Source organism: Suncus etruscus, chromosome 8, assembly GCF_024139225.1.
Source record: "Suncus etruscus isolate mSunEtr1 chromosome 8, mSunEtr1.pri.cur, whole genome shotgun sequence".
Classification (NCBI taxonomy): domain Eukaryota; kingdom Metazoa; phylum Chordata; class Mammalia; order Eulipotyphla; family Soricidae; genus Suncus; species Suncus etruscus.
Genome location: NC_064855.1, coordinates 550,551 through 577,560, shown reverse-complemented (window position 1 = coordinate 577,560; position 27,010 = coordinate 550,551). Strand labels below are relative to the sequence as shown.

At 55.3% G+C, this 27,010-nt stretch overlaps 2 protein-coding genes and 2 non-coding genes across 5 annotated transcripts; 1 reads left to right on the top strand and 3 right to left on the bottom strand.

Annotated features, from left to right (window-relative positions):
- The first annotated feature begins 1,539 nt into the window (after positions 1–1,539).
- TRIM41 (tripartite motif containing 41) lies at positions 1,540–11,245 on the top strand. 2 transcript variants are annotated; one of them, XM_049778009.1, is made up of 6 exons: positions 1,540–2,449; positions 6,363–6,458; positions 8,402–8,632; positions 9,434–9,456; positions 9,653–9,780; positions 10,333–11,245. In XM_049778009.1, the coding sequence occupies exons 1-6, from the start codon at positions 1,541–1,543 to the stop codon at positions 10,959–10,961; spliced, it is 2,016 nt and encodes a 671-aa protein (XP_049633966.1). In that variant the 5' UTR covers position 1,540; the 3' UTR covers positions 10,962–11,245. The 2 variants fall into 2 exon arrangements, with proteins under 2 accessions (XP_049633966.1, XP_049633967.1); XM_049778010.1 differs by lacking the exon at positions 6,363–6,458.
- A 1,570-nt stretch (positions 11,246–12,815) lies between these two features.
- Positions 12,816–18,008, bottom strand: RACK1 (receptor for activated C kinase 1). Its single transcript, XM_049778089.1, has 8 exons — positions 17,790–18,008; positions 16,914–17,085; positions 16,011–16,158; positions 15,751–15,846; positions 14,618–14,728; positions 13,581–13,721; positions 13,125–13,235; positions 12,816–12,900 (listed from the first exon to the last, which is right to left on the bottom strand). The coding sequence occupies exons 1-8, from the start codon at positions 17,896–17,898 to the stop codon at positions 12,835–12,837; spliced, it is 954 nt and encodes a 317-aa protein (XP_049634046.1). The 5' UTR covers positions 17,899–18,008; the 3' UTR covers positions 12,816–12,834.
- LOC126017223 (small nucleolar RNA SNORD95) lies at positions 15,578–15,645 on the bottom strand. The gene has a single exon (XR_007498859.1). It is a non-coding gene; the product is annotated as a small nucleolar RNA SNORD95 (small nucleolar RNA).
- On the bottom strand, positions 16,699–16,774 carry LOC126017200 (small nucleolar RNA SNORD96 family). Its single transcript, XR_007498843.1, has one exon. It is a non-coding gene; the product is annotated as a small nucleolar RNA SNORD96 family (small nucleolar RNA).
- Positions 18,009–27,010: the final 9,002 nt, after the last annotated feature.

Genomic DNA, 27,010 nt, shown 5'->3' with positions numbered 1-27,010 from the left:
GCGCTGGGCTGGGCTGGGGCGCGGCGAAGGGAGAAGCGAGGAGCGAGAGGCCGGCCGAGAAGCCCCGCAGGGACCCAAGAATTCCCCCTTTACTTCGAGCGTTTTTTAAAGACGGAAAAGCTGATCCGATAAGCACCGTCAACATCATCCTAATAATTTGATGGCAGCGCAGCACCTTCCCAAGCAAGAGTGCTTCGGCCCGCGGGCCCCAACCCCTCTCAAAGCCGGCGCTCGAGCGAGCCAGTGCGGCCCCGCGGTGCCACGAGCTCAAGGCTGGGACAGGACGGCGCTCGGGCCGGAGGGGCACCAAGTCTCCGCCTGTCCCCTCGAGGCCCCGGCGACCCCTTTAAAGGTTCAAGATAACATGGAATGGAAGTGAGGAAGGAAACCTCCACAGAGCTCCCCGCCCACCCTGACATTCTGCCGGAGTCTGAGGCGGCTGAGAATTCCGCTGCTGGTGGCAGGTGGACGCAAGCAACGTTCGGCTTTATTCATATAGACGTTTGTTTATTCTGCTTCCTTGGCAGACCGACTTCCTGACGCAGCCAGGACACCCGGGGCGCCCATTCGGGCTCCACAGCTGGACCATGACGGCTAGGCCACTTTTCCTGAGGAGGGGAGAAAAAGTGAAAGTGTGTGTGTGTGTGTGTGTGTATGTGTCCGTGCGTGTGTTTGTGTAGTTCAAGTGCGGCCTAGCGACAGCTTTCCAAGGCGGGCAACGGGGCTGCCGCAGGGAGCTGAGGAAGTCGGCAGCGTCCCCGCCTTCTCCCTCTCCTCGCCTCCTCCCTCTCCTCGCCTGGCCTTTCCCTCAGCCACCGACGCTGCCTCCTGAAGGAGCGGCCTTCCGCCATCACCGAGCTCGCAGCCTAGAGAGGCCCGGAGCGGCCGGAAGCGCGCCTGCGCTCGCTCGTTCGGCCGGCGCTCGAGGCCTCCCGCGGCGTTGGGCCGCCACCGCGACGCGCTCAGCCGCCTGCGGGGGCGCTCTCGGCACGCCGCCTCGCCTCGCCTCGCCTCGCCTCGCCTCGCCTCTCCTCCGAGCGCGGCTAGCGCGCCTCGCTCGCTCGCTCGCCCGCCGCCGCTTCCGGTCGCTGGGAGGCGCGCCCGGCCGGAAGTCGGCGCGCCGGAAACGCCGAGCCCCGGAAGTGGGCGGGCGGGGCCCGGGAGTGCGGAAGCGCCGAGAGCGCTTCCTGAGGCGGCGGCGGCGGCGGCGAGGAGGCAGCGGCGAGGAGCAGCCGTGAGGGGCGGCCGGGCCGAGCGAGCCGAGTCGCTGCTCCGCCGGCGTCCGGTCGGCGCGGACGAGCCCGGCTTCGCGCCGCTCTCCCTGGGGCGGACGGCGGCGCGGGACAGGCCCGCGAGGGGACGCGCCGGGATCTCCCTGGGGCGGACGGCGGCGCGGGACAGGCCCGCGAGGGGACGCGCCTCCCGGCGCGGCGCAGGCGTGGCGCGGCCGGGCCGCCGCGGGCCGGGGTCGCCGGGGCGCCGCGCGCGCCGCGAGCCGGAGCCGGAGCCGGAGCCGGAGCCGGAGCCGGCGGCGGGCAAGATGGCGGCCGCGGCGCCCGCGCCCAACCCGGTGCAGACGCTGCAGGAGGAGGCCGTGTGCGCCATCTGCCTCGACTACTTCACCGACCCCGTGTCCATCGGCTGCGGCCACAACTTCTGCCGCGTGTGCGTGACGCAGCTGTGGGGCGGCGAGGACGAGGACGAGGACGGCGGCGGCGGCGGCGAGGGCGGCGCGGACGCGGCGCGCGGCGAGCCGGGCCGCGAGGACGACGACGACGAGGCCGACGAGGACGAGGTGGACGTGGACGTGGACGCGGCGGCGGCGGGCGGCGGCGGCGGCTGGGACACCCCGATGCGCGACGACGACTACGAGGGCGACATGGACGAGGAGGAGGAGGAGGAGGAGGAGGAGGAGGAGGACGAGGGCGCCTACTGGGCCGGCGGCGACGGCTGGGGCCACATGGACTACGGCTGGGCCGAGGAGGACGAGGAGGAGGAGGAGGAGGAGGAAGAGGAGGAGGACCTGGACTACTACCTGCACGGCATGGACGACGAGCTGCAGGACGACGACGACGAGGAGCCGCTGGACGAGGACGAGGACGAGGACGACGACGAGCTGCCGCCGCCGCCGCCCCCGCCGCCCGCGCCCGCGCCGCCCGCGCCCCGCCGCTGCTTCACCTGCCCGCAGTGCCGCAAGAGCTTCCCGCGCCGCAGCTTCCGCCCCAACCTGCAGCTGGCCAACATGGTGCAGGTCATCCGCCAGATGCACCCGAGCCCCGGCGGCCGGCCCGGCCGCGCGCCCGAGCAGGGCGTCTGCCCCAAGCACCAGGAGGCCCTCAAGCTCTTCTGCGAGGTGGACGAGGAGGCCATCTGCGTCGTGTGCCGCGAGTCCCGCAGCCACAAGCTGCACAGCGTGGTGCCGCTCGAGGAGGTGGTGCAGGAGTACAAGGTGAGCCGGCCGGAAGGCTTTCTCGCCGGTGCCCTGAGACTTCGGGGCGCATTCCTGGTGGACCATGAGATGTGTGGTCAGCACGGGCTAGCTCAGGCCCCACGGTGAGTCTTGAGACGCTCAGTGACAGAGGACACAGAACATGCAGACTGCCTGGGTTTGCCCACAGGATCCCCCCTACTGAGTCTACCCTGAGAACTCTTGGTGGGTCTGTCGGTTCTAGTTGGGGGCGTTGACCAGGACTTCTTGCTCTGCCTGGGAATTCAGGCTGAAGGGAGAGACTTGATTGGGAGAGGTAGGGGGTTTGGTGCCACACCTGGCAGTGCTCAGGGCTAACTCCCAGCTCTCTGATCACACCTGGAGGGGCTGGGGGACCCTACGTGATGCTGGGTGTCAAACCCAGAGTGGGAGTGTGCAAAGCAAGGACACTATCCCCACTACCTGCTCTTCTGTCGGTCAGGCCACGGATGGGTGTCTACTTTGGTTTTTCGGCCACATACCCAGGACTTAACCCCTGGCTCCAAGCTCGGGATCACACTTGCTGAGGCTGGTGGGTTGTGAGCCAGGCTATACACTACTATCACTCCAGACCCAGAAGGAAAGTCTTGTAAGTCAAACAGCCCAACTCTACATGACTCTGGATGTTCCGGATTTTCAACAGGTTGAAAATGCAATGTTTACCAAACGCTTACTACTGCTCAGGCATTATCCTAAGCCCTTCTCTTAGCCTCTTTATTTCAAACTACCTGTGGGCTGGAAAATTCCTCCAGGGATGAAGGTGTTTGTCTAGTGTGTGTCAGACCCCAGGTCCTTTGGTTTTGTTGGGGAGGGACACACCTGATGATGTGCTTGCTGATCACTCCTGGCTTTGCACTCAGGATCTATATGGGGTGCCCGAGATTGAACACAGGCCAGCCACTAGCAAGGCAAGCACCCTCCCCACTGGATCATCACTCTGGCCCACTCCTATGATAGGCCCCAGGTGCCTTTCTAAGTGTTGTTAGGATTAGATCCCCTCTCACCTCATCCCTCAGTACATAGCTGGGAGCAACCCTGAGCAATCCCAGGGATGACACCAAAATTCCCCAAATGAAATCCAACAAGCATTTTCAGGAAGCTAATAAGATTCTTTTTTTCTTTCTTCACACCTGGCAGTGCTCAGGGTTGACTCCTATCTCCTATCCAACCCTGGAAGAACATCGTTAGAAAGAAAGCCAGGGAGATAACTCAACAGGCATGCTTCCCATGCTGCACATTTGGGTCTGATCCTTGGCACCACATAATCACCTGAGCGCAGCCAGAAACAACCCCAGAGCACAGAGTAGGCCCTGACCACTACCCACTGTGGACCCAAAACAAACAAACAAAAAAGACCACCCTGGAATGGATGCTGGAGATTGAACTTGGGTCGGCCATGTACAAGGCAAGTGCCCTACCCATTGTGCATCTGTCTGGCCCCTGATTTATGTTTTTTTTTTTTTTTTTTTTTTTTTTTTGTTTTTTGGGTCACACCCGGCAGCGCTCAGGGGTTACTCCTGGCTCAATGCTCAGAAATCGCTCCTGGCAGGCTGGGGGCGGGGAACGGGACCCTATGGGATGCCGGGATGCCGGGACTCAAGCCACTGTTTTTCAGCTTGCAAACCTTACCTCCGTGCTATCTCTCCGGCCCGTATTTTATTTTTTGGGACCTCACCTAGCAATGCACAGGGCTTACTCTTGGATCCTTTCTGGAGGGACCCCGGGGGTCAAACCTGGGTCAGCCACCTGCAAGATCATTCAGTGCCTTTCCCACTGCTATTACTCTGATGACCCGTTTCCCATATGCAGCAACTCTTCAGTTCAAAGGTCGCTGGGCTGACACGACAGTTTGGGCTATCTACAGCATGCTCTATTTCAGGCTAAATATAGGTTTCAGGAGGTAGAGTGTTATATTCCCAATTCCCACTTTAAGATGAGGAAACTTTCAGCAAGGTTTGCCTCAGTTCACATTTCAGACTCATCAGGGCTAGACCCGAGTCTCCTTCCTCAATGCTTTGTTCCTTCCACCTTAGGGAAAAGCGAAACAGGAACTGGAGGCACAGTTTGTTTGAACTACTTACGGTTTTGGTTTTGGGACCACACCCAGCAGCTGTACATAGGGTTTGCACCTGGCTCTGCTCAAAGATCATTCCTACAACTTTAGAAGGATCTGGTTTGGATTTACTAAGTAATTGAGTACATTGGAGGAAAGGGACAGGTGAAGTAGAGAAATATTTTTGTTTTGGGGTCACACCCAGTGGTACTCATCTGGTGGGGCTCAGAGGACATTATGGGGTGCTGGGGATCAAACCTGGTCAGTAGCGTGCAAGACAAGCGTCTGCCCACTGTGCTATCTCTCTAGCTAGCCCCCCTGTTTTGGAGACTGGTTTGTAAATGATCAAAGTGCCCGGGAAATACGATAAGGGTTATCTGCATGTCTCTCAGGCCTACACGAGAAGCTGAGCATGGAGGATTAGGGTATTGGTTGGGTAACTGGATTTTTTTTATTGGGGTGTTTTGTGTTTTGGTGGCAGTGTTTCAAGCCAAACTCAGCAGTATTCAGGCTTCTGGGTCTGCTTAGGCATCAATCACATAGCTGGACTGGTGAGACAATATTGGGTTCTAGGCATCAAGCTCAGGTTGGCTGTGTGCAAGCAAATCCTCACCCCTGAACTCTTACTGGCTGCTGAATTTTAAGTTAAAAAATTTTAAGAAAAATGAAGATTTTTTGTTTGTTTTTGGGTCACACCTGGCGGTGCTCAGGGGTTACTCCTGGCTCTGCGTTAAAATATTGCCCCTCCAGGCACTGGAGAGATAGCATGGAGGTAAGGCGTTTGTCTCGCATGCAGTAGGTCAGTGGTTCGAATCCTGGCGTCCCATATGGTTTCCTGAGCCTGCCAGGAGCAATTTCTGAGCACTAACCCCTGAGCGCCGCTGGGAGTGGCTTAAAAAACCACAAACAAACAAATAATGTTTTGTTTACAGCTGGCCAGGGTTTGATCCCCAGCATCCCATACAGTTTTAGTGATAAGAGCCAGCCCCTAAACTGCCAATGTGGCCCCAAAGACAATAATAATAAAAATTGTGAGCCAGTCACCTTCACCTACAGAGGCACTAGGTTCTGAAATTAACTTCTGGATTTAGCATCAAAAGAATACCAGACCTAATTTCTATCTTGTGTTCAGATGATGTTGTCATGGATCTACAACCCATGGCTTTCACTCAGACACCCTGATGGGTTGAAGCAATAGGACAGAGTGGAGGACGCTTGCTTTTCACACAGCCCACCCAGCCAACCCTGGCATCCCATGGGGTCCCCAGTGCACCTCCAGGATTGGTCCCTGAGCACAGAGCACCAGAGGCTGGTGAGATCGTACAGTGGGTAAATCACTTAGCTTGCAAGCATCTGACCTGCTCTGGACCATACGAGGTACCAGACTCAGCTTCGTCCAATAAATAGCCTACCCATTGTGCTATCTCTTCCTGGCCCCATTCTTGGTTTTTTTTTTTTTTGGGGGGGGGGGCGCAGCACCTTAACAACAACAAAAAAGTTCACCATCACTTCTGGTGGTGCTTGGGGGACCATACAGAATGCTGACCATTGGACCAGGGTCAGACTTGTATAAGGTAAACACCCTCCCCAATGTGCTCCAGCCCCTGGATTTCTTTTGTTTGTTTTTGGGCCAAACCAAGCAGGGTTTAGCGGTTACTCCTGGCTCTGCATTCAAACATTACTCCTGGCAGGGTCAGGGGACTATATGGGATATGGGATGCTAGGGATTGAAACTGGGTCTGCTGCATGCAAGGCAAACGTCCTGCCCTACTTACTGAGCTATCGCTCTGGCCTGATTGCTGACTTTTGAATTCAGCTCTCTCCCCTTTGCCCTTTCTTTAGGCCAAGCTGCAGGGGCATGTGGAGCCGCTGAGGAAGCACTTAGAGACAGTGCAGAAGCTGAAGGCCAAGGAGGAACGGCGGGTGACACAGCTAAAGGTGGGTAACAAGCCTCATGAGCAGACTGGCACCGTATCAGGGCAGGGGAGAAAGACTTCACAGGTCGTGACCAGAACTTATGAAGAGGTGACCACTGCCAAGTGTCAGAATGAGGTAGATACCCTCCCAGGAGCCTGAGGAGATGGCCTTTAAGGAATCTTTTGTTTTCTCAGAGTTTGGTTTTGGGGCCACACCCGGTGGTACTCAGGGTTTACTTCTGTTTCTGTGCTCAGGGATCATTTCTAGTGGGGCTCAGCGGCCATATGTACTGCAGGGGATTGAACCCCAGTCTGCCACATGCAAGGCCAGAACCCTACCTGCTTCACTATTGCTCTGACTACCAGAAGTTTGGTCTTTTTCGTTTGTTTTTGTTTTGCCTCCACACCTGGTGGTGGTGAAGGATTACATCCTGGCTCTGCTCTCGGGTCACTCATGGTGGGCTTGAGGGACCATATGAGATGCTAGGGATTGAATCCAGGTTGGCTTCATGCAAGCCAAATGCCCTCTCCATTATACTATTGGCTTTGGCCCTCTAGCAGAAATTTGTTACCATAGAAATATGTACCTAACAATAGACATGATTTTCGCTCTTGACCCTTAAATTCTCCCAAGATCATTTGACTCCTTTTGGGTCACTCCGGCAGTGCTCAGGGATTACTCCTGGCTCTGTGCTCAGAAATTATTCCTGGTAGGCTGGAGATCAAACTCAAGTCAGCTGGCCATACTGGTTCATAACTTGGCTTTTTTTGGGGGGGGTTACACCTGGCAGCACTCAGGGGTTACTTCTGGCTCTATGCTCAGAAATCGGTCCTGCCAGGCTTGGGGGACCATATGGGATGCCGGGATGCGAACCACCATCCTTCTGCGTGCACCCTTCTGCAAACACCCTATCTTCCCGGCCCCCACTTAGCTCTTCTTGGGAAAAGACTACTTCCTGACCTAAACGGCATTGTTTGTTTTGTTTGGTCTTTTGTTTTTGTTTTTTGGACCATTTTAGATGTTCAGAACTTACTTCTGTCTCCATGCTTAGAGATCCTGGAAATGCTCTGGGGGATTCCTGGGTGCTGCTGGAGATCAAATCTCTATCCTGTCTTTCTTTCTGGCCCACCCTTCGTATCTTGATCAATCATAAAAAATTTACTTTGCTACTTCAAAAAGCTGTGACTAAACATTTTCCTTATGTATGGTGGTCTTTGGTGGTATCGGGGAACCTAAGGACTTAAACATGTACAATGTTTGTCAATAGGAAACTCATTGTATGGAGCAAGAGGGTTGGTAGGGAATGTATGGTTAAGTATACTGCAAAGAGGGGCTAGAATAATAGTACATGTACAAGGCAAGTGCCCAACTGGGCACTTCGTAGCATTCCCTGCGTACTTTTCGGTGGGATCCTTGAGTACGGGATCAGGAGAAAGCCTTGCGCACTGCACTGCTGGGTGGGGTGTGGCCTCAAAACAAGAGATACTGAAAAGTCCATAAAACACTTCCAAATGAGCTGCAGGGATTCTGTGACAGGTGTGTGTGTGGGGGGCTTTATTGAGATCTGGTGGGGAGGGTAGATGTGTGCAGAGCTGGGGCCGGAGCGGTGGCCCAGTGGAAGGGCATTTACCTTGCATGCGGCTGACCTAGGATGGACCGAGGTTTGATCTCCTGGCGTCCCATATGGTCCCCCAAGCCAGGAGCGATTTCTGAGTGTTGCTGGGTGTGACCCAAAAACAAAAACAAAAAAAGTGTGTAGTCACTGAGTTTGGGGGCCCAACGTGTGCAGGAGGGTGGCGGAGGCTGCCTCATGAGGCTTTCAAGGACCTTGTCCATTGACTTGACTTGTGTCCAGGGGATGGTCCTTCCCTTTCACCTTCTGCTGTCACTGCTGCTGTCAACTTGGAGGTGTGTGTCTTTCTGTGTGTTGAGGTGTGAACCACCATCCCTTTGCATCATCCCAGAGCCAGATGAAGTCGGAGCTGGCCGCCGTGGCCTCGGAGTTTGGGAGGCTGACCAGGTTCCTGGCTGAGGAGCAGGCAGGGCTGGAACGTCGTCTCCGGGACATGCACGAGGCCCAGTTGGGGCGCGCCGGGGCAGCTGCCAGCCGTCTATCGGAGCAGGCGGCCCAGCTGAGCTGCCTGCTGGCAGAGGCACAGGAGCGGAGCCAGCAGGGGGGCCTAAGGCTACTCCAGGTGAGAGGCCTCCTCCCCACCCCAGCACTCTCAGTGCTTGCCAGTTGCCCCTCTTCTTACGCACAAGACAAGACCCGAGTCGTAGAACTTGAAGAGGTGTTTTACATTTGGGGTGCCACTCTGGGTCTTGCTCAGGGCTGGCTGACTCTTGGTCTGTGCTCAGATTCTTCCTGGCAGGGATGGAACCTGAGTTGTCTACATTGCAAGTCAAACAACCCACTATTTCCATGGCCTCCAAGTGTTTTTTCTTTCTGGAGGGCTGTGCTCAGGATTAACTCCTGATCCTGCTTAGGGGTCTGGGGTCCTCACAATGGCATCTGTTTGTAGGACTGGGGTAACCATATGGGATGCTAGGAATTGACTCTGGATTGGCCAATGTACAAGGCAAGCTAGCAAACAAGCACCTCCCACTGTTCTCTTTGTTTTGAGGCCACATCCTGTGTTGCTCAGGCTTACTCCTACTTATGCACTTCTAGTGATGATCACATGGGGTGCCAGAGACTGAGTCCAGGTCTGACGCCTGCAAGCACCGTCCCTGCTGTAGCCCAAGAGCAAGAACTTTGGATAGGGAGATCTTAAAGAAGGTGGGGGCAGGCTCTAATGTGGACAATTTGAAAACCCACAGATGAACGGAGTCCTACCAGGGTGGGGAAGGCATTCTGAGAGTATACATAAGTGAGATGAAAGCACATTTATTGAGGGTTTTTTCGGGGGGGGGGGGGTGAGTGGGGAGGGCACAAGGGAGATTCCTATTTGTGACTGGAATCAGTACTTCTGACTCCTCCTTTTCGTTATTTCCAGGACATCAAGGAGACTTTCAATAGGTGTGTTCCCACCCTCTCTGCTTCGTGACTCAGTGGCATTCGTTCCCCCATCCCCATCTTTCTGGGGTCTCCTCTTCTTCCTTCCCCAGGACCCCAAGTTTCTGCCTGCGGGCCTCTCCTCACCTGTCCCCCAGCTTCTGCTCTCCTTCTGGGATGTCCTGGTCCCACCCCTCCCCGCCTGGTCCCCTTCCTCCAGGTGCGAAGAAGTGCAGCTGCAGCCCCCCGAGGCCTGGTCCCCTGACCCGTGTCAACCCCATAGCCATGACTTCCTGACAGATGCCATCGTGAGGAAAATGAGCCGGATGTTCTGTCAGGCAGCCCGAGGTAGGGGCGTCATCAGTCTTCGCTTTTTCCCGTCAGAGGAGAGTGGGGGAGCCAAGGGCAGTGGGCACCCCACGTCTTGCCCCCAGGAAGCAGAATGAGTTAGACCATTTGTGTCTCCATGATTAGCTTCTTGTCTGGCCTAGTAGACGGGCTTTAAGCGGCAGAACTAGGGGCATGTATGGATGGGGTGGTAGGAGTTGATCAGGGCCAGAGGAACATCTGGCTGCTGTCACTGGAAAAGAGGGGTCCATTCCTAGGAAGTGATTTGGGATGGTTAGATGGGTCAAGGAAGTTGGCCCAAATGGAGAAACGGCAAGGAAACCAAGATTGGGTTGGAGTAGCACAGGACAGCCAGATGAGGCGAGATTTGTCCCAAGTGGGGAGGCAGTAGAAAGTCCCCCTGAAATTGGGCTGAAAAAGTGCAGGACTGCCAGAGCAGGTAGAAGGGGCGAGATGTAGCAGGGGGAGCACACCGGGGGAGCCCCCCACTTTGGAGTTGGCTGCTGATAGGAACCAGTTGCAGCAGCCAGTCTTTGTTTCCCCCTCCCAAAGTGGACCTGACGCTGGACCCCGACACTGCCCACCCAGCTCTGCTACTGTCCCCTGATCGCCGGGGCGTCCGCCTGGCCGAGCGGCGGCAGGAGCTGCCTGACTACCCCAAGTGCTTCTCTGCCGACTGCTGCGTGTTGGGGGCGCAGGGCTTCCGCTCGGGCCGCCACTACTGGGAAGTGGAGGTGGGTGGGCGGCGTGGCTGGGCAGTGGGTGCTGCCCGCGAGTCCACTCACCACAAGGAGAAGCCAGGATACTCCGGGGGCATGTCGGGAGGTGGAGACACCAGCGCATCACGCCACCACCAGCACCACCACCACCACCACTACCAGCACCACCGCCGCCGCCGGCCTCACCTACCACCGCCGCCGCTGCAGCGCGAGGTGTGGTGTGTGGGCACCCACGGCAAACGCTACCAGGCACAGAGCTCCACGGAGCAGACGCTGCTGAGCCCAAGCGAGAAGCCACGGCGCTTTGGGGTCTACCTGGACTACGAGGCTGGCCGCCTGGGCTTCTACAACGCTGAGACGCTAGCTCACGTGCACACCTTTTCAGCGGCCTTCCTGGGCGAGCGAGTCTTCCCGTTCTTCAGGGTGCTCTCCAAGGGCACGCGCATCAAGCTCTGCCCGTGATGGTGGGGGTGCACGGGCGCTGGAGGGTCAGGAACTCTGCTTCTCGCTCCCTCCTGACCCAGGCCCCTTGCTTTTCCCTCTAGACGCCTAAAGCCACCTTTGGCTCAGCCGTCTCTGCCTATCAGGTCTGCATGGGTCCCTGAGAATAGCTGCCTGCCTGTCCTCCCTATTCCCTATTCAACCAGGGGTCCAGTGTGGGATGCAAGGACATGGTGCCTCACCCAATCCTCCTTGGCTTGTCCCCTAACTGCTCTTGAAAACTTTCAGCGTCATTTCGGAGGCTGGAGGACTAGGTGCCCCAGACCTGTTTTTTCCAGGTCATTTTGAGATGCAAATTCCAACTATGGGTTTGGGGGGCAGTAAGCGAGGCTCTAGAAAATGTCTTCTCTCTGGGGTACGAAGGGACAGCAAACTTGCCTTCCCTCCCCAATTACTACCTCCATAGGTGAGAGATCTGGAAGGGTCTACAAGTCTGACTGAAACTGCACTCTGCCATCACCTACTAAATTATTTTCTCCCCACCTCTTCAGCACTCTACTTTCCTGCCCCCTTTGCCAACCCCGCAGGTCTTTAGTTTCCCTGTCCCCACTGGACGGGTGAGGAGCCTTGGGCAAAGTCTATTTTTCTAGGAAACCCCATGCCTTTCTCTCACCTATGCTTCTGGCCTCTGCTTTGGCAGAGGTGGTGTATTTGTTTTTTTGAGGAAAATGGAAAACAGTTGTATCATGGAAATAAAGGTATATTTGCTGCTTTTGTGGGGCCCTTCCTTTAGATGACCTTTAAGGCAGTTTTTTTTTTTCTTTTTTTTTGGTTTTTGGGCCACACCCAGCAGTGCTCAGGGGTTACTCCTGGCTGTCTACTCAGAAATAGCTCCTGGCAGGCACAGGGGACCATATGGGACACCGGGATTCGAACCAACCACCTTTGTTCCTGGGCAAACACCGCTGTGCTATCTCTCCGGGCCCTAAGGCAGTTTTTTTTTTTTAAGCCTTATTGAAACCCTCAATAGTAACTCTGGTGAACTGCTCTAGGTTGCATTTCAAACTGATACTGACCACCCTGAGCCTCAAAATTGCTTTCATAACAGTTCAGGGTTGTTTTTTTTTCTGGGTGGGTGGGGGGATTGGGGCTGTATCCAGCAGCACTCAGGGTTTCCTCCTGGGTCTTCACTGAATTGAATTGTTCCTGGCGGGGTGGGGAACCATATTGGATGCCAGGAATCACACCCGGGTGAGCTGCATGCGAGGCAAACTACTGCACTGCGCATGCCGTACTCAGTAGTCTTCAAAAGGAGTGCAGGGGCTGGAGAGATGGCATGGAGTTAAGGCGTTTGTCTTAAGAGTAGCCCGAGGGGGGCCGGGAAGGTGGCGCTAGAGGTAAGGTGTCTGCCTTGCAAGCGCTAGCGTAGGACGGACCGCAGTTCGATCCCCCGGTGTCCCATGTGGTCCCCCAAGCCAGGAACGACTCCTGAGCCCATAGCCAGGAGTAACCCCTGAGCGTCAAACGGGTGTGGCCCAAAAACCAAAAAAAAAAAAAAAAAAAGAGTAGCCCGAGCACTGTTGGGTGTGACTCCATCCCAAAAATCCACACAAACTCCATGCCTACCACTTCAGAATTCGGAATGGAGAGGCATCCAGAACCCACTGGAGTGCCCGCAGCAAGCTCTCATCTCCAAAGCCCAGTTCACCCAACTTCTCACTTGGTTTGCCTCACTTATGCCCTGAGAACCATCTGCCAAGATGAGAACTCTGGCACCAGCCTAGAGTCATGCCCACCCACCAACAAACAGCACAGCCCCAAATACAAGTTTTCATCCTCGATGAGACACCACTCAGTATCAAATTCAAGGCTTTATTTCTGATTTGTTCTCCGTCTAACGTGTGCCAATGGTCACTTGCCACACTCGCACCAGGTTGTCTGTGTAGCCGGCAAACAGTGTCTGTAAGAGAGCATATGGGACAGGTCAGTTGTGAGCCTGGCAGACCTCAACACCCTATATATGGTCCCCTGAATACGGCCAGGAGTAACCCACGCAGGTTTCTCTATCCCCTCTTAAGACTCTCAAACTGGATGGCCAACTGGCCCCACTTGAGAAACGGTCTCGTAGCCACCCCTCAAACATCTGCACTGCTGCTTTGGGGCGGGCAGAGAAGTGACCCTTACCTGGCCATCAGCAGACCATGCCAGAGAGGTGCACTGTGGAGGTTCTGCCTTGCTGCTGGTGCTGATCACTTCCTGTTTCAGCTCATCCACAATGATCTTGCCCTCCAGGTCCTAGAGGCATAACGAGGGTGAGAGGCCCGTACTTGAAAGACAGCGCCCCCAAAGAATTAGCCCATCCATGCCCAGAGGGTGTTTTGGTCATCACTGAAGATACTGTGCTTCTGGAATATAAATGGGCACCAAGGCCAGGGAAGGTAGAAGCACCTCAAAGTGTGCAGAAACGCCTTACTAAAATAAAGCATTGTTCAAACCCCAATGCCATCTGGACCGGTCAAGAAAGATGCTGTATCTTTGCTGCCCAATCATCCCTTGTAGGGAACAAGGTTCTAACTCCATCCCATCCCCAACATGGCATCTGCTGAGGAAGGAGTTGGATCTTGGGTTAGTGGCCCTCACCCAGATCTTTATGCTGGGCCCGGTGGCAGCACAGAGCCAATAGCGGTTGGGACTGAAACACAGAGCATTGATGATGTCACCTCCATCAAGCGTATACAAGTGCTTGCCCTCGTTGAGGTCCCAGAGCATCGCCTGGCCATCCTGGACAGAGAAGATTCAGGAATCGAGGTTATCAGTAACAGCAGCGCCTAGATGTTCATGCAGCCACCCCAGACCGACTAACTACCCCTAGTGGCCTGAACTGCTCCCCAAAGCAATGCCTCATCACGCTGAGAACTTGTTTTGTGGTTTTTCGGTCACCCCCAGCAGCGCTCAGCGGTTACTCCTGGCTCCACGCTCAGAAATTGCTCCTGGCAGGCACGGGAGATCATATGGGACTCCCGGATTTGAACCGACGACCTTCTGCATGAAAGGCAAACCCTTACCTCCATGCTCTCTCTCTGGCCCCCATGATGCTGGGAATTATTTCTGGGAGTCTTTCAACACCTCAAGTCAGGACTACCCAGGTGCCTGGCCCTCATCTGTGCCATGTTATTACTACAGCAGTCTGGAGTTAATAAAGCAGGTAAGGTGCTTGTCATTCAAATGGCCAACACAGGTTTTATCCCCACAGCCCTGAACACATGGAGCCCATGGAGCATAGGAGATTATGGTTGAGAATTACTGGCTATGGGCCCAAAACCATAACTACTGCAGTTTGCAGTACTCTGCTCTGAGGCTACCTCTATCCTCATACTATTTATGCATTTTAAGAAACTCCCAGGCTCGTTTGCCTTAAATCTCTGCATCCCATATGGTCCCCCGAGCTGCCAGGAGCAACCCCTGAGCGCTGCTGGGTGTGACCCAAAAGCCAAACAGAAAAAACACTTCCAGGCTGGAAGACAGGATAAGCAGGTAGGGCTTCGTGCTGCATGTGGCCAACAGTTTGGATTCCTAAGAACATCCCATATAGTCCCCCAAGAATGGCCAGCAGCATCCCATAAACATTAATGGATGCGGCTCAAGCCACCCCCCCCCCCAAGCCCTAGCCTTAATACCTTGCCTCCAGAAGCACAGAGGGACCCATCTGGGGAGACGGTGACAGTGTTCAAATAGCCTGTGTGGCCAATGTGATTAGTCTTCAGCTTGCAGTTCGCCAGGTTCCACACCTGTATTTTGTAGAGAAATGGGAGGGTACACACATGAAGAACTCTTGATTGGAACCTACCATTCTCAGGAGTTTAACGCAAGCCCAAAATGTGGACTTTTGTTTAAACGCTGCCTGGTGGGACCAGTGTGACAGCACAATGGGAAGGGCTTGCACTGCATACTAGAGAATCCTCAGGTCCTAAAGCCAGGACACTGGAGATGCGGTCTAGAAGCAAACATCTAGGAAATCTCAAGCATGCACAGGCACCCACCCACCAAAGGAAGAAAGGAATTCAGAAATTCTAACACACAAGCTTGAGCCCCTAAGAAGTAGCAAGTTCTGTGGAAGTCCAGAACCACAAAGAGAGTGTTTTCCTGAAAATCCAAAACCAAAACGAGGAAAAGCTGATACTGGAGAAAGCTTTGCTTTTATTTTGGGGCCACACCCAGGGATCAGGTGATACTCCTGGCTCTGTGCTCAGGAACCACTCCTAGCTGGCCTGGGCGACCATCTGAGATGCCAAGATGGAACCCAGGTTGACCATGTGCATAGTACCCTACCCGCTGTGCCATATCGCTCTGGGCCCAGAAGGAACATGTTCTGTGTGTGGGCTTGAACCCAAGAATGGCTAGACAGGTCCTTGAGTACCTATCTGGGTGTGCCTGGCTAAATTTACAAACACATTCAACAGGTGCTGAGAAAATAACAAGAGTAAGTAGACAGAGGGAGATGTTTAAGTTGCAGCTCTGTCCCCTTCAAATCGAGAACCTTCCCATTGCAGCCGAGGTCCACAGAAATGAGAAAAGCCAGAAGAAAGGGCTTCCTTCGAACCCTGCCCCACCCAGGAGCATCAAGGCAGGCTGCAGTGCAGCTCAGAAACAGCCTCTGGGTTTCAGCACTGGCGTTCAGATGGCATGTTGGGTTCATCATGGCTCACTCCACCAACCTTGCATGCTCCAGGAAATGGGGAGATGCCCAGCATGGCCTGCAGCGAGGGGCTAACCTAGGCTGCATACCAGCCTGTCCTTGCTCCCCACTCACCTTGACCAGCTTGTCCCAGCCACAGGAGACGATGATGGGGTTGCTGCTATTAGGTGAGAAGCGGACACATGACACCCACTCAGAGTGGCTCTCGTCCTACAAAGCAGAGCAGAGATGTGAGGGACAGCCGGGCCCCTACCATCCCAACCACTTGCCACCACCTCCACCTCCACACCACAGTGGACACCAGAACCGATTCCAGATTTCTAAGCAGCAAACAAAACTCAATCGAGAAGGCTGGCTCGTGAGACCTCCCTCACCTGCACAGTGTACTTGCACACCCCCAACGTGTTCCAGAGCTTGATGGTCTTATCTCTGGAGCCAGAGACAATCTGCCGGTTGTCAGAGGAGAAGGCCACGCTCAGCACGTCCTTGGTGTGGCCCACAAAGCGGCGAGTAGTGGTGCCCCTGAGGATGCAACGCGGGTCACTCAAGAGACAAGTTAGGTCTTTTTAGCTATAGATTTCAAGTTAGTGGAGCACAACCAAGGATGCCCAGGACTTATGCCTGCATCTATCCTTAGGAATCACTCCTGGTAGTGCCTGGCTGCTCTATGTCAAAGTCAAGGGCCTAATCTCACTTTTTGGATTCATGTATTTTGGGGGGACAACTATAGCCAGTAGTCAGGGAAGCCACATTGCCAGGGATTGACCCCAAGCCAGTCATGTGCAAGGTTGTACTATCTCCAACCCATCTGGACAGATTTTTCCAAATAACCCTCCAGGTTATTTTCCTAGTCTTGTTTCCTGGCCACAGTATGCAATACTCGGGGCATAAACCTGTCTGTGCACTAAAGGCTTATGGGATCACAAGTGGTGCCAGGGATTGAACCCTGCCAAGTCTGTTGCATGCAAAGCCAAATGCCCACCCCATGCCTCTTTCTGACCCCCTGAAGACCTTAAAACTCGACACAACCCAGAAGGAGCTTAACCATCAAAGCAGTTTTTGAATCCGATCAGAATTGCAGGACATGTCCTCATTCCCATAGGGATTGGTGATCATGTCGTCTGTCATCACCAGGATTCTCCATGATTCGTGCTCAACCTCCAAAGACCCACCCGGCAGCACAGAAGCAGGTTCGCTTGGCAACCGCCCAGCTTTAGCTGCCAGCAAGGTGACAGGAAACCAACCAACAAGCCCGGGGCCCCGGGGCAGGTACTTGCGTTGTGAGATCCCACAGGCGCAGGGTTCCGTCCCAGGAGCCCGAGAGGGCAAACTGGCCGTCGGAGGAGATGACCACGTCACTCACGAAGTGCGAGTGGCCCCGCAGAGCCCGCTGCGGGATGCCGTAGTTGGTCTCGTCCCGGGTCAGCTTCCACATGATGATGGTCTTATCTGAGGAGAAACCAGGGCCCGTGAACTACGGGCACGCGGCCACCTGCCGGAGCCCAGTTCCAAGAAGCTTTTTGCAGAAAGCTGCGCGGAGGGCCGGGAGCGAAACGGTCGGCAAGCCTCGGAAGAGCCCAGCCGGACTTGACGGCCCGCCTCCGAAACACCTCAAGAACCATTTCCGAAAGCAGAGCCAGGAGGGAGCCCGGAGCATCGCCCTGTTCTGCCCAGGGTGAACACGAGCTCGGCGGGCCCAAGGAACAGCCGGGGAAGCGGACTCACTCGCTGGTCCGCATCCGATCCCGAGCACCCCCCCAGGGGCGGTTCGAGGCCCCTGACCCGCGCAGGTGGGAACGAGCCGCGTGCGGGATCCGCCCGGATCGCTTTGTGGTCGGGACCAAGCCGCACAGTCCTCGCCGCTCGGCGGGAAGCAGCTGGGCAAGAGCAGCTCAAGCGCCCTCCGGGAGGCGCCCGCAGACCCCGGCTTGCCTTCTACCCAGCCCGGAGGCCCGCGGACCCTGCAAGGCGCCTCCCCGGCGCGGAGCGGAGCGGAGCGGAGCGCGCGGCTGCCCAGGGCGCAACAATTCCCCTCCGAAGCCGAGCGAGGCCGGCGGCGGCTCAGCAGCAGCCTCTGGGTCTCAGCACGGGCCTTCGGGGCTCCGGGACACGCGGCCCGACGGCGTCCCGGAGAGGCCCGGCCGGCCCCGTACCTCGAGACGCCGACAGGATCATGTCGGGGAACTGCGGGGTGGTGGCGATCTGCGTCACCCAGCCATTGTGGCCCTTGAGGGTGCCACGGAGGGTCATCTGCTCGGTCATGGTGGCGGGGAGCGCGGGGGTGGCCGCGGCGACGAGGATGGCAGCGGATCCTTGGGGAGCAACGAGGCCAGCCGCCGCTCCGCCGCGGCTCCGCCAGGGAAAAGGGCGAAGGGCCCGCGCCGGAAGCGGAAATAGCCTCGTGCGGGCAAGATGGCGGCGTCCGGGCGGGCTTCCGCTCCAAGATGGCGGCCCCCAGGCGCGGCGCCGTCGCCCGGGCAGGCCCCGCACGCGCACGCCTGTACGGAAACGGGGAGGCCGACGCGGCGGGGTTTTTCAAGCCGCCTGGACGCCGCTTGGGGCGGAGGAGTGGGCGTGGCCGCCGCGGGCCTGGACGGAGGGCGGACCGGAGGGCCGAGGGAGGGAGGGAGGGAAGGAGGGCAGGCGGGCCCGGGGCCGGCACTCGCACGGACGGGGGCGTCTGCCTCGCGTGAGCCCGGAGCTGCGGTCACGGAAGCTGGACGACGGGGAGGCGCCGGCAGCCTCGGGCACGCTCGGGGCCGCGCGGGGCTGTTCCGACGCGGCTGGCCAGGGCCGGGAGCTCGGGGCAAGAGCCGCGTGCAGAGCCAGCCCCGCAGGCGTCTGCGGAGCGTGCGGAGTCGCGAGGGGACCGCGTGGCAGCACGGGACGGCGCGCCGGACAGCCACCGTGGCCCAGGACCCGCGCCCGGCCCCGCTCGCTCCCGCCCTCCCTCCCTGCCTCCCACGCTCCCTGCCCCGGGAGGCGAGGCGCCCCCTCGGCTGCAGTGCCGGGTCCCGAGCGGGACCGCCTGAGGGCGGGCGTGGGGCGCAGAGTCCCGACCCCCGGGAAGCTCGTGCGGGGGGGGGGGGGAGGCGGGCCACGTCCCGTCGCTGCGCTCTCTCTCCGGGCCTGAGCATGAATTCTGTAGCTGGGTTCTCAGCAACTTTCACTTACAGTATTCTATAATGACCAATAAAATTGGTATTTCTCAGTTAGAGTCAATGTACTTTAAGCTTAAATGCATCAAAATGTTCTGGGAGTTTGGGAATTTCAAGTGACAGATGTATTTTGGTTGCTGTGTCAAAATCATAAATTTAGTTGACCGTGGTACTTTAACCAAGGACACTGAGCACATAACAGAAAGCATGAAGATCTTCAGAAGCCAACGGAAACTGGGATCAAGTACAGTGGTTTCTTTCAATGGTCTGTGGTGACATGCTGATGATTTCCAGTCCATTCAAGCAGATCCAGCAGTGCGAATGCTCAATGACTAATGGAGTACTTCTTGAATTTCAGTTTTCTTCCCCAAAATCCGAAACAAAAGTATGGTGGATAGACGAACATTTACTCCTTTCACTTTCCAACTCAGTGCCTCTGATAGTCCCCAAAACTGCCTTAAGTGGTCAAGCATAGGCTCATGAAAATGGCACACTTAATTTTTAAAGTCTTGTTTTGTTTTGTTTTTGTTTTGTTTTTTGGGGCCACACCCGGCGGTGCTCAGGGGTTACTCCTGGCTGTCTGCTCAGAAATAGCTCCTGGCAGGCACGGGGGACCCTATGGGACACCGGGATTCGATCCAACCACCTTAGGTCCTGGATAGGCTGCTTGCAAGGCAAACGCTGCTGTGCTATCTCTCCGGGCCCTAAAGTCTTATTTTGAACATAAGCAAAGCGCTTCTTTTTCCTCCCTGGATTAGTAGATTCATCTCAACTGATTAAGTAGAAAGATGAGTAGATGTTTTGTTGTAAACGCTAAAGTGCTCAGTCATCAGCTGAGTTAAAATTAAGCACAAGATGACATTCTGGAGTTCCTCAATGTCCTCTCAAAATGGTAGCAGCACTCAGAATGCAAGGTTTCACCCGTTTCTCCATTTTATTCTCCTTTACAAGTAAAAGGGCTGTTTAATAGTCAGCTTTTATGGCCTTTAAAGATTCCTGTAGGGCCCGGAGAGATAGCACAGCGGCGTTTGCCTTGCAAGCAGCCGATCCAGGACCAAAGGTGGTTGGTTCGAATCCCGGTGTCCCATAGGGTCCCCCGTGCCTGCCAGGAGCTATTTCTGAGCAGACAGCCAGGAGTAACCCCTGAGCACCGCTGGGTGTGGCCCAAAAAAACAAAAAACAAAACAAAGATTCCTGTAAAAATCTTAAAAGCTGCACAATTGTGTTTGCAGAATACTTCACTGTTTTTTTTTTTTTTTTTTTTTTTTTTAACCACATAGCCAGGAGTAACCCCGGAGTGTCACTGGGTGTGGCTTCAAAACCCAAAACCAAAAAAATAAAGTCAGGTTGGTGGGGCCAGAGCAATAGCAAAGCGGTAAGGCATTTGCCTTGCACACGGCCAACACAGGATGGACCCCGGTTCGAATCCAGACTTCCCATATGGTCCCCTGAGCCTGCCAGGAGTGACTTCTGAGGGCAGAGCCAGGAGTAAACTGAGAGCTGCCAGGTGTGACCCAAAAACCAAAGATATAAAAAGAATAAGTAGGGGTTCGAACGGGCAGGGAAAAAAAAAAAAAAGAAATAAAGTTTTAGTATGTAGAAATGGCAGCAATTTATAGTTAAAATTTCTTTTTCCTGGGACCAGAGTGATAGCACAATGGTAGGGCGTTTGAACCCTTGCACATGGCTGACCCAGGACGAACCTGGGTTTGACCCCTGCTGTTCCATATGGTCCCCCAAGCCAGGAGCGATTTCTGAGTGCATAGCTAGGAGTAACCCCTGAGTGTCACAGAGTGTGGCCCAAAAAGCCAAAAAAAATTTTTTTTCCTGTACTTACCAATAGCTACTATAAAATGGGGGGTGATGATAATATCTAATACATGATATAGGGCAGTATTTGTATGTTTTGACTGACCCCAGAGTTAATATTACCATTTACTTTGAGACAAGGCAGATGCTATCTATGTACATATAAAGTATCATGAAACAATACACTTTATTTATGTTCCATATGTTGGTATTTTATCGTTTCATTTTAGATTTTTTATTTTAGGGTTGCTCCTAGCTATGCATTCAAGAAACACTCCTGGGGCCGGAGAGATAGCATGGAGGTAAGGCATTTGCCTTTCATGCAGAAGGTCATCGGTTCGAATCCTGGCGTCCCATATGGTCCCCCGTGCCTGCCAGGAGCAATTTCTTTTTTTTTTTTTTTTTTTTTTTTGGTTTTTGGGCCACACCCGTTTGACTCTCAGGGGTTACTCCTGGCTATGTGCTCAGAAATCGCCCCTGGCTTGGGGGGACCATATGGGACGCCGGGGGATCGAACCGTGGTCCTTCCTTGGCTAGCGCTTGAAAGGCAGACACCTTACCTCCAGCGCCACCTACCCGGCCCCGCCAGGAGCAATTTCTGAGCATGGAGTCAGGAGTAACCCCTGAGCACTGCCGGTTGTGACCCAAAAAACAAAAAACAAAAAAACCCAACAAGAATCATTCCTGGCAGTGCTCAGGGAACCATATGGGATTCCAAGGATAGAACCTGGGACAAAATTTAGAAATTAGGGGGTGGGGAGGAGAAGAATGGTTTGGGCAACACACAACTTCAGAAGCCAAAAATTAGAATGCCAGGAATCTACTGCATGCATGTTTATTTTTGTTTTGGTTTTTGGGCCACACCAGGCGATGCTCAAGGGTTACTCCTGGATCTGCACTCAGAAATCACTCCTTGCAGGCTCAGTGGGATCATATGGGACGGCGGAACCTGGGTCGGTACTGGGTAGGTCGCATGCAAGGCGTAAACACCTTACCCAATGTGCTATCACTCAGACTCCCGGTTTTTTGGTTTTTTTTTTGGGCCACACCCGGCGTTGCTCAGGGGTTACTCCTGGCTGTCTGCTCAGAAATAGCTCCTGGCAGGCACGGGGGACCATATGGGACACCGGGATTCGAACCAACCACCTTTGGTCCTGGATCGGCTGCTTGCAAGGCAAACGCCGCTGTGCTATCTCTCCGGGCCCCAGACTCCCTGTTTTTAAATTTATTGGTTTTGGATCATATTCAACAGTGCTCAGGGCTTACTCCTGCTCTGTGTTCAGGGATCTTCATTCCTGGAGGGCTTCATGGGACCTTATGGGGTGCTAGGGATCAAACTCAGGTAAGGTGGATGCTAGGCACCCTGCCTGACCCCAACTATTCCAGACCCTAATCCAGCTCAATTTTAAAATAATTAAATAATGGTTCATATAAACTATTTAAATCACTGGGTAAGGGCACATGAGAAACTACATTACAATGTAAAACACTGGGTACCAGAGCGCTACCTCAGCAGCAGGGTGTTTGCCTTGCATGCAGCCGACATGGGATGGACACAGTTTTGATTCCCTACATCCCATATTGTCCCCCAAGCCTGCCAGAAAGGATTTCTGAGTGCAGATCCAAAAAATAAACAAATAAATAAATAAATAAATAAAATGTAAAACACTAACTGTGGGTAGCTGCTTTCCACTTTTCTATGCCTGAGAGACCTTCCCCTACCTTGGGTATCGAGAGCAGCCATATCATGTAGGCTTTTGATTAGGAAGACAGTTTTTATGCTAACAGTATTCATCAGAGAATATCCCAACAAATCTCTAATGCTCCAATCAGGACTGCAAAGCACTAAGGAAATGAGATTGAAGGGGTGAGAAATTACGAAAAAAAATTGGGCCGAGTGATTGATTATACAGCAGACAGGGTCATCTGTCTTGCCCACAGCCACCCCGGGTTCAATCCCCAGCACCCTAGAAACCAGATATGGTCCAAGTCTACCTGGAGTAATTTACCCTGAGTACAGTCAAGACTAAGTCCCTAGTACCATTATTGTGTCCCCAAAACAAAATTTTTTTCAAAAGAGAGAAAAATCAGATTAAAAAGCAAACATCCACTGCTTTATCATTTTAAAAATACTTTGACAAGGACTTAAGCTATCGATAGCACAGTGAGTAGGCGTTTGCCTTGCACGCAGCTGACCCAGGTTCATTCTCTGGCATATAGGATATATGGTCCCCTGAGCTCACCAGGAAAAATTCCTGAGTGCAGAACCAGGAGTAATTCCTAGGCATCTTCGAGTGTGGCCCCAAAACCAAAAAAGAGGGACAACTTTCACATAAATTAGTTTATCTCCAAAAGCCTAGATGGGGGTCAAAGTAGCTTCTTTTGAGGGGAGAGGTCCTTGGGGGACACATCCAGTGTTGCTCAAGGCTTATTATTCCTGGCTCTACTCTCAGAGGTCATTCCTGGCAGGGGTCAAATCATATGGGGTAGGGAATGAAACTTGGTCGGCTGCAGGCCCTGGAAGGTGCCTTTTGCAATGTAGGAGCCCTGGGTTACCCCTGCTTGGTTCCCTGGAAGGAACACTGCTGGGTCTGGCCCAAAAGGGAAGGCAAAACAACCCCAAAACGTCTAGGGGGAAAGTAAGTTTCTACCCTCACTAGGAGAATAGTCAAGGTGTGATGTTCACGGTGATCTATGAACCATGTTTTATATTCTGTCCACCCACGGGGGGGGGGTGGACCCTGTGGAAGGTGAGCAAGCAACTTGAGCCTTCAGGCGGGGAGCGGGAAAGGGCGGATTTGCACACGATTCGCGCCCCTGGATTTGGGCTAATGCCACTCAAGGAGTGTGAGCGGCACTGCTTGCTCAGGCCCCAGTGCCCATCTGCGGACGTGTGACGTTTCATTCAAACCAGCAGCCTGGAACTGGGGCGCCGAGAGCCCAGCAGCTCTCTACGTGCTTCGGCCGCGAGTCCGGAAGGGCCCGACGGTGCTTCTCGCTCAGTGGCCTCGGGGAGAGCCAGTCGGCCGAGGGAGGCGGCGCCCGCTTCGCGGAGCCCGGTGTCTTGGGCGCCGGCGAGAGCCTTCCCCCGCGCCCTGGGCCGCTCACCGCCTCCTCCAGGGGCACCACGCCGTGCTGCCGGCGGCTGCGGACTCGCGCACACCGGGCGCAGGGCCTCCCGGTCCACCTCGCACGAGAGCCCAGGGCCTCCGGTGCCTGGGGCAGACGCGGCGAAGCGGAGAGCCGCCCCGAGCCGCACGCGCCCTCCCCGCGAGCTTCGCAGTGCCGCCTAGCAACCGGCGCACGACGATGACGTACGCTCGCGGCGCTCTGTCCGCCTCGGGCGGGAGGACCGCCTCTCGATGGCACCCGCGGCGCCTCCTGGCCTGCCCCCACCCGTCGAGCAAGTGGCGAGAACGAGCGCCACGCCGAGAGACCCGGAAGTCGGCGACCTCTCGAGCGTCGCTGCCGAAGAGGAGGCGGAGGAGGAAAGGCCCTGGCGCCCTCGGCGTCGCGTCCTCTCTAGCCAGGCGTCTCGGTGGTGTGGAGGCCTGGGGCGGGGAAAGCCGCGGCGGCCGGGCGCTGGGCGCGGCCTGCGGGGGCGTGGCCCCGGCTCCTCCGGGCGACTCCGCCTATTCCGGCTGGCGCGTCCGAGCTGCGGCTGCGCTCGGCCTGGGCTCGTGGTGGGCGAGCGGGTGGGCGGCCCTCCCCTTCCTTCCGGGTGGGCGGCCCTCCCCTTCCTCCCGCTCCCCTCCCTCGGCCCCGCTCTCGCCAGCCGTTCCTCAGGCTCGGTGTTCCCCGCTTCCAGCGCCCAGCCCGAGTCCTCGGCGGGGACTGGCACTTTGGTTCCGGGCCCCGCGCAGCCACGTCCTCTCTCTGGGCCGCGCGCCGCGGGCTCGGGGTGCGGGGTGGAGCCCCAGCCGCCGCTCGGTCGTCTGCCCCGGCCCAGGCTGCCGCCAGGGGGCGCCGGGCGGGCGGACACGCGCTCGCCTCGCGCCGTCCGCCGCGCCTCCGCCTCCGCCTCTTCCCGCGTTCCCGGCCTCCGTCCCGCGCCCTCTCCCTCTGCGGGTGCGTCTGCAGGCCAGAGCCGGCTTCGGCGCCCCTGCCGCCTGCTGTCTCGTCCCCGACGGGTCTTCCGTGGAACGCAGGCGAGCAGGAGCCTCTGGGCTCAGCACCAGCGCTCTTCCGGGGCCGCGCCTGGCCGCGCTCAGCTCAGTCCTGGCTCCCAACTCGATGGCACTTGTGCTGGTGCCGAGAGGCCGCTTGGGCGCCAGGCTGCTCTGCTGTCCAGGCTTAGCCCCTAGCTCGGCCTTTCGTACTTACGCATCCTCCTCGTACAAACCCACATGATCTCCTCCTTCCTGGGGTGGCCGAGCAGAGGAGTCCGCCGTCTCGACGTGCCGCAGCTCCATTTTCCACTCTCCTGCGCTTGGCCGCGGGTGGCTTCCCCAGCTTGGCTCTGGGACTAAGTGCCACCACGTGTGGCCAGGCCAGCTCGTTCCTTCACTTTTCTTTTGGCTTTTGGGCCACACCCAGCGATACTCAGGCCTTACTCCTCGCTCTATGCTCAGAAATCGCTCGGCAGGCTCAGGGGGCCGTAGGGGATGCCGGGATTCGAACCACCATCCTTCTGTGTCTTTTTTTTTTTTTTGGTTTTTGGGCCACACCCATTTGACGCTCAGGGGTTACTCCTGGCTATGAGCTCAGAAATCGCCCCTGGCTTGGAGGGACCATATGGGACACCGGGGGATCGAACCATGGTCCGGTCCGTCCTACGCTAGCTTGCAAGGCAGACACCTTACCTCTAGCGCCACCTTCCCGGCCCCCCTTCTGTGTCTTAAGGCAAACGCCCTACCTCCATGCTATCTCTCCAGCCCTCAAATAAAATTTTATATTTTTTTTACACTCACCCCTCCCCACCCGCCCGGGCTGTCCCTCCTCAGCCGCCTTAGCCAAGGCTTGGCCCTCCGTCCCTCCTCCACAAATAAAATTTTAATTGAATCACCATGAGACATATTGTTTAGGATTGAGTTTCAGTCATACAATGTCTAACACCCCTTACCAGTGTGGGAGGCTGTTGTGTTAAATAATTAAGGATGGTGGTGGATGGTGAAGGATGGAGGCCTTTGTCCTTAGGCCCTGGCCACGTGGCTTCATCCCCGATCAACTGGCGGGTCTGAGGTCCAGGAAAGCGACGGGTATTGAACTCACTCACAGGCAGGCATCAGGAAGCATCAACTTTATTCATACCCTATCCACCACATGTGTGGCCTCTATCCCAACCTTTCAAGCATTCAGCCATTCTTACCTAGCCCTGCGTCTTAACTCCTTTCAGCCATCTCCCTTTGACCTCCATGCTGGCCAAAAGCCAAAATGGGCAAAGACCCTAATCCCCTGGGTCAAAGGCTTTATATAACCTTCCAAGACCACTCCCCGGAATGGGTAAGGTTACACCTAATATCGAGTTCCCAAGACCCCTCCCAGAAAAGGGCGGGTCTCAGGTATGTACACCTAAATCCAGGGTGGAGTTACAGGAGTGGTGCTGGTAGTAATAGGAAATCAAGTAATAGGACTCCAACTCTAAGGTGTTGGAGTAACTGGTTATTATATTATTCAAGATAATTCTTTGGGGGGCCAGAACTGCTTATTGCCATTCTTTGTGATGTGTGCCAGTCTCTGTGGTGTGAGATGGTACCTCATAGTTGTTTTCATTTGCATCTCCCTGATAATTGGTGATGTGGAACATATTTTCATGTGTCTTTTTTGCCATTTGTATTTCTTCTTTGACAAATTGTCTATTCGTTTCTTCTCCCATTTTTTGATGGGATTAGAAGTTTTTTTCTTGTAAAGTTCTGTCAGTGCCTTGTGTATTTTGGAGATTAGCCCCTTATCTGATGAGTATTGGGTGAATAGTTTCTCCCACTCAGTGGGTGGCTCTTGAATCCTGGCCACTATTTTCTTTGAATCTTCTCAGCTTAATATAGTCCCATTTATCTCTGCTTCCACTTGTTTGGACAGTGCTGTTTCCTCCTTAAAGATGCCTTTAGACTGGGTGTCATGAAGTGTTTTACCTACGTGTTGTTCTATATACCTTATGGTTTCAGGTCTGATATCAAAGTCTTTAATCCATTTGGATTTTTTTTTTTTCTGGGTCACACCCGGCAGTGCTCAGGGGTTACTCCTGGCTCTGCTCAGAAATCGCTCCTGGCAGGCTCTGGGGATGATATGGGATGCCGGGATTCGAACCACTGACCTTCTGCCCGCAAGGCAAATGCCTTACCTCCAGGCCATCTCTCTGACCCCCTGAAAACTTTTTGTTTCTTTGTTTTTGGTTACTCCTGGCTCCATGCTCAGAAATCGCTCCTGGAAGGCTTAGGGGACCATATGGGATGCCGGGATTTGAACCA

Excerpts from the sequence above, each read along its gene's own strand:
- TRIM41 (XM_049778009.1), top strand. The coding sequence starts at position 1,541 with ATGGCGGCCGCGGCGCCCGCGCCCAACCCGGTGCAGACGCTGCAGGAG. Across the intron at positions 6,459-8,401 it reads GGCGGGTGACACAGCTAAAG|AGCCAGATGAAGTCGGAGCT; the intron begins GTGGGTAACAAG and ends GCATCATCCCAG. Across the intron at positions 8,633-9,433 it reads GGGGCCTAAGGCTACTCCAG|GACATCAAGGAGACTTTCAA; the intron begins GTGAGAGGCCTC and ends CGTTATTTCCAG.
- RACK1 (XM_049778089.1), bottom strand. The coding sequence starts at position 17,898 with ATGACCGAGCAGATGACCCTCCGTGGCACCCTCAAGGGCCACAATGGC. Across the intron at positions 17,086-17,789 it reads GATCCTGTCGGCGTCTCGAG|ATAAGACCATCATCATGTGG; the intron begins GTACGGGGCCGG and ends GTTTCTCCTCAG. Across the intron at positions 13,236-13,580 it reads GGCCCAGCATAAAGATCTGG|GACCTGGAGGGCAAGATCAT; the intron begins GTGAGGGCCACT and ends TTATGCCTCTAG.